This window comes from Prionailurus viverrinus, chromosome B3, assembly GCF_022837055.1.
Source record: "Prionailurus viverrinus isolate Anna chromosome B3, UM_Priviv_1.0, whole genome shotgun sequence".
Taxonomy (NCBI): Eukaryota; Metazoa; Chordata; class Mammalia; order Carnivora; family Felidae; genus Prionailurus; species Prionailurus viverrinus.
In genome coordinates this window covers 26,355,214-26,369,597 of record NC_062566.1, presented here as the reverse complement: position 1 = coordinate 26,369,597, position 14,384 = coordinate 26,355,214, and the positions used below count along the sequence as shown (strand labels likewise).

Sequence of the window (14,384 nt, the reverse complement as noted above, 5' to 3'; positions counted from 1 at the left end):
CATTTACTGTAACAAGAAGCATTGTATGACAGGTCACTAACAGAAGTTTAAGATCTCCCTCTGCTATAGCCCAAAGGTCCTGCCTTAGAGATTAGGATGATACAGATAAGATCTGGCAACCCAACAAAGAATCCTGGGCAGGCTGGGTGTCTCAACCAAAGAGATCTCACAATGTATAGACACTTTACTCACAGGAGGACTTAGAGATCACTGACTTAGTTGTGAAACAATTATCAAGCTTAATAACCATCCTTCTCAGCACAAGGCAGGCTGAAGATCAAATCAGAAGAAGGGAAAAATCAGTGTAAGTCTCAAACTTCTGGCAGCAAACAAAAAGAGACATGACAGCAAATAGCAAAGAAAAGAGAAAATACTAAAAACCCAAAAAGTAATCTGTGCAATTAGTGATACTCTAACATTCTTTTGCAAAGCCAGATAAGAAGCTTTGCATCAAGTTTCTGTGACATATACCAACTCACTGAGTTTCCAGGATCCAACTTTCAACACACTTAGGATAAGATCAACCCTCGAATACTTGTCCATGAAAACTTCTCCCAGAAGTCAAAATGCACAGGTGCCACCCTTTCTCACCTTCACCGGAGGGGTGGCTCCCGTTCCAGAGTGCCTTCGGATCTGGCAGCCATTCTGGTTGGGCCTCTGTGGCTTGTTGTTCAGCTGGGGCTTCTTCACAGTGCCTCCATGGTCATTTCTCACAGAATCAACCTTCTCAGCTGTGGTTTTGCTTAAAAGCTAATTAAGACAGATGAAAGAGATTAATTCTCTTACCAAAGCAAGTATATCATTTAGAGGAAGTCCCCTCCTATTTCCAGCTTCCTAACTTATTTAAGATGATAATTCTAAATAGTACAGTTCTTTCTAAATAAAACTTACCACAGAGCTGTTGGCATCTGGTAGGAACTGTCCAAACTCTGACAACAGATCTTCCTGATTTTTAAAAAGACGAGCCACCTGGGCATACACCTCCTGCTCGGTCAATGCTGGAGTGTAGTTTCCTCCAGCTTCCTTGGCATTTCGCTGCTCTTTCTGACAGGAAATTGCAAATAGGAAGATACCATATTAGAGGGCCACTGTTTCGAATGACTCCCCTTTGCACACTTTCTGGGATGTCTGAGAGGAGCTCTGTATGTTATCTACTTGGGCTGTAGTTAAGAAAAAAGTCTATGTTCTTAGCACTGTTTTAACTGCAAGCTTTTAAGTTGAGAAATGAGTAGAAGGTGGTGACTGACAATTTTTTAAAACTACAACGGGGGTGGGGCACCTGGGTAGCTCAGTCAGTTAAGTGTGTGACTCTTGATTTCAGCTCAGGTCATGATCTCATGGCTCATGGGTTTGAGCCCTGCATGGAGCTCTGTGCTGACAGTGGGGAGGCTGCTTGGGATTCTCTCTCTCCCTCTCTCTGCTGCTTTCCCCTCCATCTATCTCAAAACAAATAAAAAAAACTTAAAAAAAAAAAACAAAAACAAAATCTAGGACAGGGCACCTGGCTGGCTAGTTCAGAAGAGCATGCAACTCTTGATCTCAGGGTCATGAGTTTGATCCCCATGCTGAGTGTAGAGATTACTGAAATACATAAATAAGCTTAAAAAAACAAAAAAACTAGGACAGTATATGTGAATGCTCAGGGGACCACTACCAACCAATAAAACACAAAACCTTAGAGAAATGTCTCCTACTGCAGATGAACTACACTATGTAAACCACCCTCTTACTGTCCAGATAATAAGCATCCCTTTCATAGTGCAGTAACTTAAAAATCCTGTAAATCCTGTTACAAGGCAATTAAAGTCAGGCACATCAAATTGGCTTTATAAACACACATCAGTTTCTAACCTGTTGACTTCCAGTAGTAATTAGGGGACATAATAATGGGTATTCAAGTTCTTCTCAGCCCAGATGCCCTCGGCACGTGACCTGGTTAAGAAAGGCTGAAAGGGCAACACTCATACCTGATATGTGTGCAAAATCTCCAGGAACGCTTTGTAGATGTCTGGTTGGCCCTGGAACCTGTTCTTGATTTTATTAACATAGTTGATGGCGTGATTAAACTCCACAGGCTGATTGTTCTGCAAGGATGGGGCCGTTCCCAATGAGATTGTCACTGGTGTATGAGGCTGGACAGGTGGAGAACGCGGGGATGCATATGGTGGGAGAGGGGGAGTCTGCTGACTGGCTGGAGTATGTGCTTGTAGTTGGGAAGGCTAAAAAGAAGAAAGTCATTATTCTCCTCAGGAACACAGATGGTCTGACATAGGAAATAAAAGGTCAAACTAAAGAGAAACAAAGTGTCTAATCAACATATGTCCTTTATTTACTCTGGCCAGGCCATTTAGCCCAACTGAAATCACACTGGGCAGGGGTGGGGAGAGTAGAGAGTTCACACATTTTAATACAGGTATTTCAGTCTCAAATTTTCTAAATGCAACCTTAAAAATGGCGACATCTCCAATTACAGGGGAGAATATTTTCTAATGCAGTGTTTAAGCTCACTCAACAGGTGCAAACAGAATAGAAAAAAAAAAAACCAACCTCACTCTCCATAAATCTTTAGTGTCAAAAGACAATTGTTGCAGAAGCTCCACATAAAAACCTTCTAAACCACCTCTGTCCAGTAGAACTGAGATGATGTAAGTGTTATTTGCACTGTCCTGTACAATAGCCACCAAGCCACATGAGGCTACTGAGTACTTAAAATGTAGCTGGTACAACTGAGAAACTGAATTTATTTTATATTTTAATTAGTTTAAATTTAAACAGTCACATGTGGCTAGTGGCTACTATATCAGACAATACAGATGCAGACCAAGAACATACCCCCGCCATCATCACCTCCATCAATAGGATCTTCTGCTTGGCCTGATATGACCTAATTTGATAAATGGAGTGACTTTATAAAAATGAGGACCATAAGGGCAGTAGCATAATCTGATCACAGGATGACCATTTCTGCCTGTGCTGTCAAAGTACTACCGTACAAATAAAGTTGCTATCTGTTGGGATGCTCATGGGTTTACTATGCAGGAGGTGGGGACAAAAAGAATCCTTGTAGGTTGCTAATGTGTTGATTTAAACAGATATCGAAGTATGTGGAAGGTAAATGTGAACCATCTTCTAGGGATGTGACTATAGCATCTTCTCTAATAAAATCACTGCAACTGATGTCTCTGAGACTTAAATAAAGGGGAAATGTCCAAGGAGGGTGCTTTCTAGGGATGTATTTTACATGAGGTAAAGTTCCCAAGTGCTCACCTTGCTGACTTTGGCAGGTGGGGGCTGAGGAGCTGGCTGGGCAGGAGCTGGGGCTGACTGGGCTGAAGGCTGGGAAGGATGTTGGGGTGGTGGCTGAGGCTGGGGCTGGATGCCATGGGTAGGGATCTGATGAACCTGGCCAGGAGTTGTCACGTTCACCATGTCATTGGTTTGCACCTCAATCTTGTAGCCAGGGGGCAAGAAGGTATTGAAGCCCATAATCAGGTCGGGGTGGCCTTTGAACAGCTGGGACACACGACTAATCACTCCTGGAGTGTCAATGCTGATTGAAAACAAAACAAAACAAAACAACACAACAACAACAACAACAAAACACATATACACACATGGAAAAAAAAACCCACAAAAATTAAAGTGGCAAGCTTGACCAACACCATAGTAAGAAAAAAATTCACATTCCACTAGGTTCTCTAAACAGTAAGACAGGTAAAAATCAACCTGTGTATTACAAAATCAACAAAACACAAAGAACTCTCAAATTCCAAAGCCATTTTAGCCTCATATTCAATGAGACTTGGTCACAATTTTGAACAGAATATACATTCATGATAATGGTCCTATCTAAAGCTGCTATTCCCATACAAGATCCACCCTCTGACACACCAGTATCAATCATTATGTGTCTACATTTTTCATGGGTTACTCTAACAGTGAACCATGCCAGAATATTAGTGTATCCTAAAATGACTCAAAGAGCTGGTAGCCTAATCATTACCAGTCTACTTCCCTAGACTGAGAAAAATTTTAGTTATGAAAAATTTACCAATATGGAGGCTACAAAGGTCTAGAGCCCATCGTTTTCATCAATAAAGCAATCCATAAATAAAGGCATGACACTAAAACTTACCCCCCCCAAAGGAGGCATCCTTTATCTTTCAGCATATGAGAATAAGCCATATCCTCCCTCCAAAATTAACATTTCAAGTGCAAAGCTTGAATACAACCACATATATCTTTTACCTCTGAGATTTAAATTCCTTCATGATGTCAAGGAAATCATTGTAGACCTGAGGCTGACTACCAAACTGCAGCTTCACCTGGTCAAGATAGGACAGCGCATCCTCCACCTGAGGCAGGGATAAATCTCAAGGTTATGAAAAGAAAATAAGCCAAGAATTTAAAAAAAAAACAAATGATTTATGCCTAAATAAAATTAACGCAGTAAATGAAAGAAAAAGATCTAGTAAATGTACATGAAAATATTAAAAGTTAGCATGGACGCCAATAATAAAACCTGAGCCTAAAATAAAAATCAAGTCATAAAGTCTGTAGCCTTGTGTTAAATAATTCTGGGGAGCGTGATTAGTGAAAAATCATCACGTTAATATTATTCACTTATTCATTCGTTTATTCATTTCACAAATATCTACTAAGCTAAAAACATACCACACCAGGCCCAACATGAGATACTAATGAGTCAATGACAAACAGGCCACAAGTCTCTGCTCTATAGAAGTTCATTCTCATCTAGTTGGGAATCCTAATACACTGGGGTAGGTAGGTGGTCACCGAATGCCCAGAGAGCACATGGGGAGGGCACCTCTGCACTAAGAAAAACCCACGGGGACAGAAGGGAAGGCGGCCCCAAGAAGTGATGCCTAAACTGAGTCCTAAGAATGAGTACAAGCCAGCAAAAGTGAAGACAGTGCAGATCTACAAAGACAGTCAGAGGAAGCAGCATGAGCAATATCCCAGACAGGACATCATCTGGTACACTGGGAAAACTGAAAACACTTTAGTTTGGCTGAAGGATCTGTGCTGAAGAGGAGCAATGGTGGCAGCAAGAGGTGACAAAAGAGGAGACAAGAGAGGAAGCAGGACCTAGATCCCAAAAGGCCTTGTAAATCTTATTGAAAAGCAGTTTAGATTTTAACATCTGCATGTTAGTGTACTCAATTTGGCTACAGAGTTGACAGTGAATTGGTGTAAAGGAAGGATATATTGAAAGGAGGCAGGACAACCAATTGTGTGAACGACAGTGGCTTGAATTATAGTACCAACCAAAGGAATAGAGAGAACAGGACAAACTCAAAAGCTTTTTAGGAGGTAGAAGTGACAGGGTTTGGGGACTGACTGGATATGGGAGATAAGGGAGAGGGAATATTCACTAAATTATAAATTATTTGGCCATTCACAAAGAGGACAAAAGACTGAAGGTCTTTCTAGTTAGGAGTCTGATTTAGGACAACTTAATTTTTAGTTACTCAGGAGACATCCAAGGAAACTACTTACTAGGTGTTTCCGATATACTCTGGGGATTATTTAAATTGTACAAAATATCGAGTTTGAGGAAGTTTCAGAAATAAACATGATTTGGTAAGTCCTACTTTTGTGATATATTGTAAAATAGAACATTTATGTTCACATAAGCCACTAAATGGTATTTCAAGAGTTGCCCAAACTTCCATTATGGGAAGCTCCATTATGGGTACCATTATGCCATGGTTAATCAGAGTATTTCAGTGTTGCTAGAGCACAATTTGTATACTTTGTCAATGCCCACTCATTTTATGGTTGGTTTTTCTGTACCTTAGAAATAACACAACAATTTTTGTTGAAATTCAATGGACTATTTAATTCATATTCAGAACATTCCATATTGAAATGTTACCTTAAGGACCAAACTGATCAACATAAAACTCATTAAGTTTGCAAAAGAAACAAAGACTGTGGGTGGCTCAGTAAACTGAGCGCCCGGCTTCAGCTCAGGTCATGATCTCAGAGTTTGTGGGTTCGAGCCCCATGTCAGGCTCTGTGCTAATAGCTTAGAGCCTGGAGCCTGCTTTTGATTCTGTGTCTCCCTCTCTGCTCCTCCCCCACTCATGCTCTGTCTCTGTCTCTCTCTCCTTTAAAAATGAATAAAAACATTAAAAAAAAGAAAAGAAACAAAGACTTTGGAAGATATGTACAAATAGCATTCACCACGACATGACAAAGGAGAAATTATCAAAAATAGCATGACCGGGCACCTGGGTGTCTCAGTCCATTAAGCGTCCCACTCTTGATTTAGAGTCAGGTCATGATCTCACGGTAGTGAGTTTGAGCCCTGCGTGGGGCTCTGCACTGACAGCATGGAGCCTGCTTAAGATTCTCTCTCTCCCGGGGCGCCTCAGTGGCTCGGTTGGTCAAGCATCCGACTTCAGCTCAGGTCATGATCTCACGGTTTGTGAGTTCGAGCCCCACGTCGGGGTCTGTGCTGACAGCTCAGAGACTGGAGCCTGCTTCGGATTCTGTGTCTCCTCCTCTCTCTGCCTCTCCCATGCTCATGCTCTGTCTCTCTCTGTCTCTCAATAATAAATAAAATTTTTTTTTTTTAACGTTTACTTATTTTTGAGACAGAGAGAGACAGAGCATGAATGGGGGAGGGTCAGAGAGAGGGAGACACAGAATCTGAAACAGGCTCCAGGCTCCGAGCTGTCAGCACAGAGCCCGACGCGGGACTCGAACTCATGGACCGCGAGATCATGACCTGAGCTGAAGTCGGCTGCCTAACCGACTGAGCCACCCAGGCACCCCAATAAATAAATGTTTAAAAAAATTAAAAAAAAAAAAAAAAAAAGATACTCTCTCTCCCTCTGCCCCTCTCCTGTTCACACTCTCTCTCAAAAAATAAAAATAAACACAAAATTTTGAATAAAAAAATAAACAAGCACGCTATGGCATAATAATAATTACTATAGAGAGAGAAAAACTGCAAAACCTGAATGAAAGAAATTATATGTGATATGTGTATGTCTGGTCACAGTGAACTGGTGTGAACTAATTTACTGTTTAAATTAGTTATAATTCTATGCTTAAAAACATCCAGCAGGATGGGGCACCTGGGTGGCTCAGTCAGTTAAACATCCAACTCTTGATTTCAGCTCAGGTCACGATCTCACGGTTCGCGAGATCGAATCCTGCACGCTGAGCTCTTTGCTGACAGTGCAGAGCCTGCTTGAGACTCTCTCTCTCCCTCTCTCTTCCCCTTCCCTGGCTCGCACGTGCTCTCTCAAAATAAATAAATGAACATTAAAAAACAAAAAACATCCAGCATGACAATCACATTATAAATGAACTATTTGCATGTAAGAATAGTGAGGAAATTGTCTCATTGCCTAGAAGTATAGATCAACTCTTTATAATATGCGGCTCTGGGAACCACAACTTAGAAGAAAACAACCCGGAGGTAGCCCTTCAGAAGCTACAGATTTAGGAAAGCACTTAGGGAGGCTTCCAGGCTGTGGATGCATTTTCTTGGCTCACTTCCACAGCCATTTATCGAGGTCCCTACCCTCTGGAAGTTCACAATCTTGGGGAAGACAAACACAAACAATTATAAAGAGAACTTGCTAGAGATGTGCCAAACATCTATGCTGCTAACATTCAACAAGTAGCTAAATCACACCATATATGCCTCAAATTATTCAAATCCTCCTTGTCATCAACCTGCCAAAGACAGACAAGAAAGTATAGACAATGCTGATGCTTGAAATAACCTAAGTATTTTCACTGAACACTTCCTTATTATAGAATATAAACGGTTTATTGAAGTTGATTCGAATGCTTGTAAAGCATTTTAAGACTTATCCAAAAATGGCAGGCAATGTGGGAATACTGAATGAAGCTACATGGAGGCACAGAAGGCATTTTACCTCTCCTCGTCAGAAGGGAAATTCAACAAGTTATTGCACACAGGAATTAAGAGCAAGATGAGAAAGAGCACAAAGTCCTGCTTCTTGTCTGCCCATGACTCACTCTATCTATAACCCCAACTCCAAAGCCTTTTCTTGCTTTCTTGACAGTTTCTGTAAAACAGACAAAGCACAATCTATATACTTATACCCAAGTGAGGGAGGTGAGTAAAATCAGTGTTGTGCTTTGACAGGATTGGCTGAAAAAGGATATACAAATATATATTTTTGTTAGTTTCATAGCACGTTTGCAAGCTCTTTTGCAACATTAGGATATTAACTGCTGAACACAGTATTAATATGGAATTAAATCATACCAATACAACTTTAAAAAATATTTTCAGGACTTTGTGAAGTGCGAAATTCACAGCAATAATACAGTTTGGTACACAGCCATCACTCTACAAGCAGTCAACCATCAATATATTACACAAATTTTCCCAAAGACAGAGCCGAGAGTGAAGTTTCAGGCCCAAATAATTTGTACTCTCTTTAAAGACTATGCTTAAGTATGGTCAACTCTTCATTACTTAAGCTAATACAGACAAAGTAAATTTTACAAAATCCCTCTATATAGCTTAACTTTGGTATGCTTTATATTTATGTAGCATTTAATTTCCTTAGGCCAATATTAAACAAGTTCCTGAGGACCCAAACAAATGAGGGCAGGAATCGGGGAGAACTAGATAAAGTACCAAGGAAAACAGAAGGCTGAAATGTTTGCTACACATGGATGTGTTCTTCAAGGGCATAGTGTTCATTCCTACCTGGAAGCTATTTAATTATGCTAATATGACCACATAAAGACCCAACATCTTATCTCTTTATAGTTCTTCAATTCTGTATTTCCTGCACTTGATTTTAAATTTTATGTAAATGTAAAATTAGAAAAATTGAAATCTGGAACATTTGCTGCAACAATCACATACTTTGAAAAGTAACATTCAAGGAAGCACAGAGAGAGGGTTAGCTGGGAACACAAGCTTCACTTCTCCACAGATGCCTCATGAATTTCAAAAGCACTGAAAACCTACAGCACATACTCAGCAGAACAGATGAAAACACTGACACTTCATTCACAATTCTAGTCTTCCCCAATCTTTATAAAGGTTCCCAAAAAAGGAGCATGTGTTTTACTAACGATGGACTTGAAGATGACAGCCCATTCAACTATTTATAAACAGGGATAAAAAGATTAAATCCTAAGATAATACTGGACCCAGTTACTGTACAGTACGGCAGCCAACCATGTGTATGCTCAATAAAACCTTATGCCATGCTAAGAACTAAGAGTTCAAAAGGAGGTATCTAAAAAATGGACTTTGTTTATTTCGTATGAAAACAGTCCCTCAATCCTGGACATGTCTGAGTACTACGCATTCATACATTCCAAAAACATTTCTTGAATATATTCTCTGGATCAGGCACTGATCCTAAAATGGGAAATCTAAGTAGGTCTCAAAACAGAAACAAAGTAAAACTCCTTGTAATTCAATCCCTCATCTAGCATGTTAAAAGTTATAATGTCACTACTAATAGGCTGAAGCCAGTGCTTCCTGCTGAGAGAGAAAACTTTTTAATGGAAGAAGAGGAGCTGAATATCACCTTAAGCCTCTGAAACTGCTGCTGTCCCTGCACTGGTGCAACTGGTGGGGCTGGATGAGCATGACTCTGGACCACCTGGCCTCCGTGGGGCTGCACAGCTGTTGGGTGATGATGGCTGCTGTGAACCGCTGCGATGGCGGGCCCGTGACTGCCAGAGCTCTGTGGCACTGCTGAAACCTGGGGTGGACAAAATGCAGACAAGAAACTTCAAGGCTTCTGCATTCTTCCCCAGATGCATCTAAAAGTCATGCATGCATATCTTTGCACACACAAAGATAATTACAGATCTTCCTTGACTAAATCCATTTTAAGTTGAAAATATCCTAAGTTGAAAATGCATTTAATACACCTACCCTATTGAACGTCACAGCTTAGCCTACTACCTTAAATGTGCTCAGAACACTGACGGTAGACACAGTTGGGCAAAATTATCTCACACAAAGCCTGTTTTATAGGAAAGTGTTGAGTATCTCATGTGATATGTTGAATACTATACTAAAAGTGAAAAGCAGAATGCAATGGTCATAAGGGTATAAGCATCTGACTCTTGATTTCAGCTCAGGTCATGATCTCACAGGTTCGTGAGTTTGAGCCCCACATGGGACTCTTGGGCTGACAGCACGGAAGCTGCTTGGGATTCTCTGTCTCCCTCTCTCTCTCTGCCCTTCCCCTGCCTGTGTGTGTGCATGTGCTCTCACTCTCAAAATAAATAAACTTTTTTTTAAAAATCCAGATTTAAAATCCCAAGTATGGTTTCTACTGCACATCACTTTTGCACTACCATAAAGTCAAAAAACTGGAAGTCACACTATCCTAAATAGTGAACTATCTGTAATTAGAAACCCAAAGTTCCCACAAAAGGGAACTGGTGAAATAAATTATAGTCCACCCATATTATAACAGAATTCTCTGCCAAAAATTATATGGCTCAATACTTCTCAAACTATCTATGGCAAAGGACCAGTTTTTTCTTAAATTCCAATCCATCATGGGGCACTACTTTTAATAAAATACTATAAAAATGAATTACTAGAGAAGTGAAATAAAAAAATACATAAGCTCAAAATTTTCATTACATTTTACAGATATATTACAAAATTACTGTGTCCAAATCGCTAAGTTTCTAAACATTCTCAATTTCTATACTTATGTCATTATAGACTAGTAAGAAAGTATACACATCAACCATCTGTGGACCACACTTGGAACAGCACTGATACAGATGCATAGATTTTAACATTATAAAATGTTCACAATCCATAAGTTGAATGTATTCGTGTGTTGTACACAGTCTTAAACTTAAATGTTTCTTAGAAAGCACATTAAAAAGCAGTATCTAAAAATCAATAAAAAGATTTTAAACCTTAGATGATGAACATACAGCAAAACGTTAGCATTTTATCTTGTGGTGGGATTAGAGAAGATTTTTACTTTGTTTTATTTTGCTTATCCTTATTTGCTACTTTTATCCCTATTTGTTTATTTTGTTTATCCTCATTTGCTAAACAAAACTTTCTTCCAAACTGTTAGTGGTTTGGCCTCAAACATAATTATTTTCTATTCTTTCTCTCATCCTCTTGTAAGATCAGAGTGAAATAAAGCCCAAGCTCCTTTCCTTCCATTTCTATTGCAGAAAATGCTACATAAAATTTCCAAAGCTTTTTTCATTTTCCTATTTCAGAACTGTTAATCACCACAGAAGACAACTAAGGACAAGATACCTGATTTGCCATGTCTCCACAATAAGGAGTCTAAACAACCTGAGACTTCGTCTAAACAATGGAAGTTGTATACCACAACTTAAGAGAGGATGTTTCCCCCCTCACCCAGACCCCATAAATTTATAAGGATTCCCCTAGACAGAGGGGAGGGTGGGAGACAGACGACTACTTACAAATCCATACAAACAATACAATACACATTAGGAGTAAAAAGACACTATGTAGACAATTCTAAATGCTCTAATATGTCTCCTGCAAGAAGGGTTATTATTCTGAGCTTCTATATTCCAACATGCATGTTTTGAACAGTTTTTTAAAAGACTATTAATTGGAGCTTATAAACACTTGAGATGACAGGTTTTATGTGAGCACATTATAGTTTCTAGCATGTGAATATATGTGATCATCCCAAGTGTAGGAAATAGTCCCAAGGAAAACAAGCAGCCTTTCTTTCTTCTAAGACCAAACCTAAAGATTCGATTTGTAGCGGTCCTCTGACTGCAGTCCTCAGCCCCATATGAGGGCATGACACTGCTTCAAGGGGGACTCCTGAGAAAGAATGACACCTAAGGACTCACCAATACCTACTTCACCTGGATTTCCATCTTCTTTGTTTTCTTATACTAAATTCTGAGAAATTTATGGAATTATGAATTGTTAGGTCAAAATGGAATTAAAGATTCTGACACAAACTGTCAAATTGCTCTCAAGAAAGATTACACCAATTTATGTTCCCCGTACCAGCCATATTGTTCTAAAAGTCACTAATGAGTTAGGCTGAATAACACCTCTCTCTCCAGACCAGTTAAATAAATTATGGTTCAGACTGACCTAGAATGGAGGAATATAAACGCAGTGATTTTTTAAAAAATTACTTAAATCTATACATATGTATTCAAGTGGAAAGTTGTCCGCTATATATTAAGTGAAAAGAGCAAATAGCAGAACAATGTATACTGTATCATACAAATTATGTAAAAAGAAGTGTATCCAGATAGGTAGGCAGGTAAATACAGATACGCCTGTATATGCATACAGTTTTGGACACCCAAGAAATGCACAAATCAGTTAAAGCCTGAAAAGTCAGAGGAAGAAGTCATCTTATATCTTTAAAAAAAATAAATAAATAACCACGGTGATATTTACTTTCATAATTAAAAAGGGCAAAACCCAAATTCCTTCCATTTCCACAAAACAGAGTAAACACAGAAGAGATGAAAGATCATCATCGGCCAGGACATGGACGAAAGGAATATACAATGCTGGTGGAAATATAAATTGGTACAACTCTGAAAAACAATTTGACGTTACCTGCTAAAGGTGAAGTCGCTCACACTCTATGACCCAGCAATCCCTCTCTCTCCTAGATACCCAAGAAAGTCTTCTTCATGTGCCCTCAAACCTACTGAGCGGTCTGCAAGATAAGAAGGAGTTTGCACCAGAATGTAAACCAACTATTTCACTAATAAGTACACTGTTTAATTCAGCTGTCTTTTTTTCCCCCATGGCAAGGGTTTTTTTAATTAAAAAAAAGTAGCACATTGATTTAAATTCTGATGCAAGCTTATCTTGTCATGGATTGCCACCATGAGCACCACTGCACTAGGAGAAATACCTAAAATCAGCCACACAGCACCTTTAAAACAATGAAAATCTGGAACAGCCTGATTGTGCAGCAACAGAAAAATTGATAAATGGAATATACTCATGTAATTAATAACAGCAAAAATGACTCAATTATTTACACACAGAAATACAGGTAAGTCTTGGGAACCACACTGAGAGAAAAAAAGTGAGTTAAAGAATATAGGGGCGCCTGTCTGGCTCAGTGGAAAGGGTATGTGACTCTTGATCTCAGGGTTGTGAGTTCGAATCCCAAGTTGGGTGTGGAGATTACTTAAAAATAAAACCTTAAAAAAAAAAGAAGAAGAAAATATATGTTTTCATTTACATAACATTCAAAAATACCAAACTAAACAATTTTATTGTCTAGCAGTATAAACAAAATGATTTAGGGGCACTTGGCTGGCTTAGTCAGTGGTGCATGCAACTCTTGATCTTGGGGTTGTGAGTTTAAGCCCCAGGTAGGGTACAGAGATTACTTAAAAACACTTAAAAAATAAAAATAATTTTAAAAAGTCTGTGAGGTAGGTACACAAGTATACATTATTTTTTTAATTGGATGAAATCACCAATGCTCCTCCCTTACACCTAGTCCCTTGGTAGGCTCCAGTTTACCTGATAGCTGGGTGTCACAGAGTACTGAATTCCCGTGGCTGACTGCATGGTCTCAGACACTGCTTCATATACAGGAGGGGCAGGGGCAAGTACCCGGTGCTGGTGAGGAAAAGCCTCTGTGCTACCAGGGATCCGACGCTGCTGGGCCGCATACACCGGTGACTCCTGGTCATCCAAACGTCGCTTCATTCTGTGCTCATGCTCAGTGATGCACTACAAAACCTGCAGAAACCAAAAACATTGACATGCAAACCAAATTCACACTCCAATGTGATGTACACAACTTAGATGGAGAGTCAGATGCTCTTCCGGCTGAGCCACCCAGGTGCCCCTGATGTGTACAACTTAGGACAAGTCACCCAAATTTATTATAAGCTCAACTCCCAGAACCAACTGTCTATTCCATGCTGGAGATGTGATCACTGGCTAGTTTAAGTGCACGACTGCACACACAGCCCCCACAGTAGATAGTGTTCCACAACCAAAAGACAGAAATGTAAATAATCACATAGTCTGAATTTGGGACTACACAGTTGAAAAATAACCTCCAATTTAAAAAGACAAAAGTACACCTTTCTTTTCTTTATTCTCTAGTTTTCTCCTCAAATGCCATCATTCCTAATATTAATTACATGTTTACATGCTACACAAAAACATTCAAGTGCTTCTTCGTAACTCCACTCAAAACCTAGTACTATAATTGTGGTCTAATTTTTAAAATATCAATTGTTTAACAATTAAATGGTATCATGAGAGAGCACCAGGCCAGGAGTAAGAGGACAATGGTGCTAGACTTGCTAATTTAAGGGGCTATGTACATTTCAACAACTTCCTCATTCCATGTGAGTTTGTTTCTCCA

General features: G+C 39.5%; 1 protein-coding gene across 5 annotated transcripts in view; it reads right to left on the bottom strand.

The window, feature by feature from the left end:
* Nucleotides 1–14,384, bottom strand: part of SIN3A (SIN3 transcription regulator family member A) — a 74,450-nt gene that overhangs the window by 40,514 nt on the left and 19,552 nt on the right. For all 5 annotated transcript variants that reach the window (XM_047863469.1, XM_047863470.1, XM_047863465.1 and 2 more), the window contains exons 2-8: nt 13,526–13,747; nt 9,567–9,743; nt 4,249–4,355; nt 3,268–3,550; nt 1,968–2,219; nt 892–1,044; nt 592–750 (exon numbers count right to left, since the gene is read on the bottom strand). In XM_047863469.1, coding sequence (XP_047719425.1) covers nt 592–750; nt 892–1,044; nt 1,968–2,219; nt 3,268–3,550; nt 4,249–4,355; nt 9,567–9,743; nt 13,526–13,714 — 1,320 coding nt within the window. In that variant the 5' untranslated portion in view covers nt 13,715–13,747. The remainder of the gene's footprint in view (nt 1–591; nt 751–891; nt 1,045–1,967; nt 2,220–3,267; nt 3,551–4,248; nt 4,356–9,566; nt 9,744–13,525; nt 13,748–14,384) is intronic.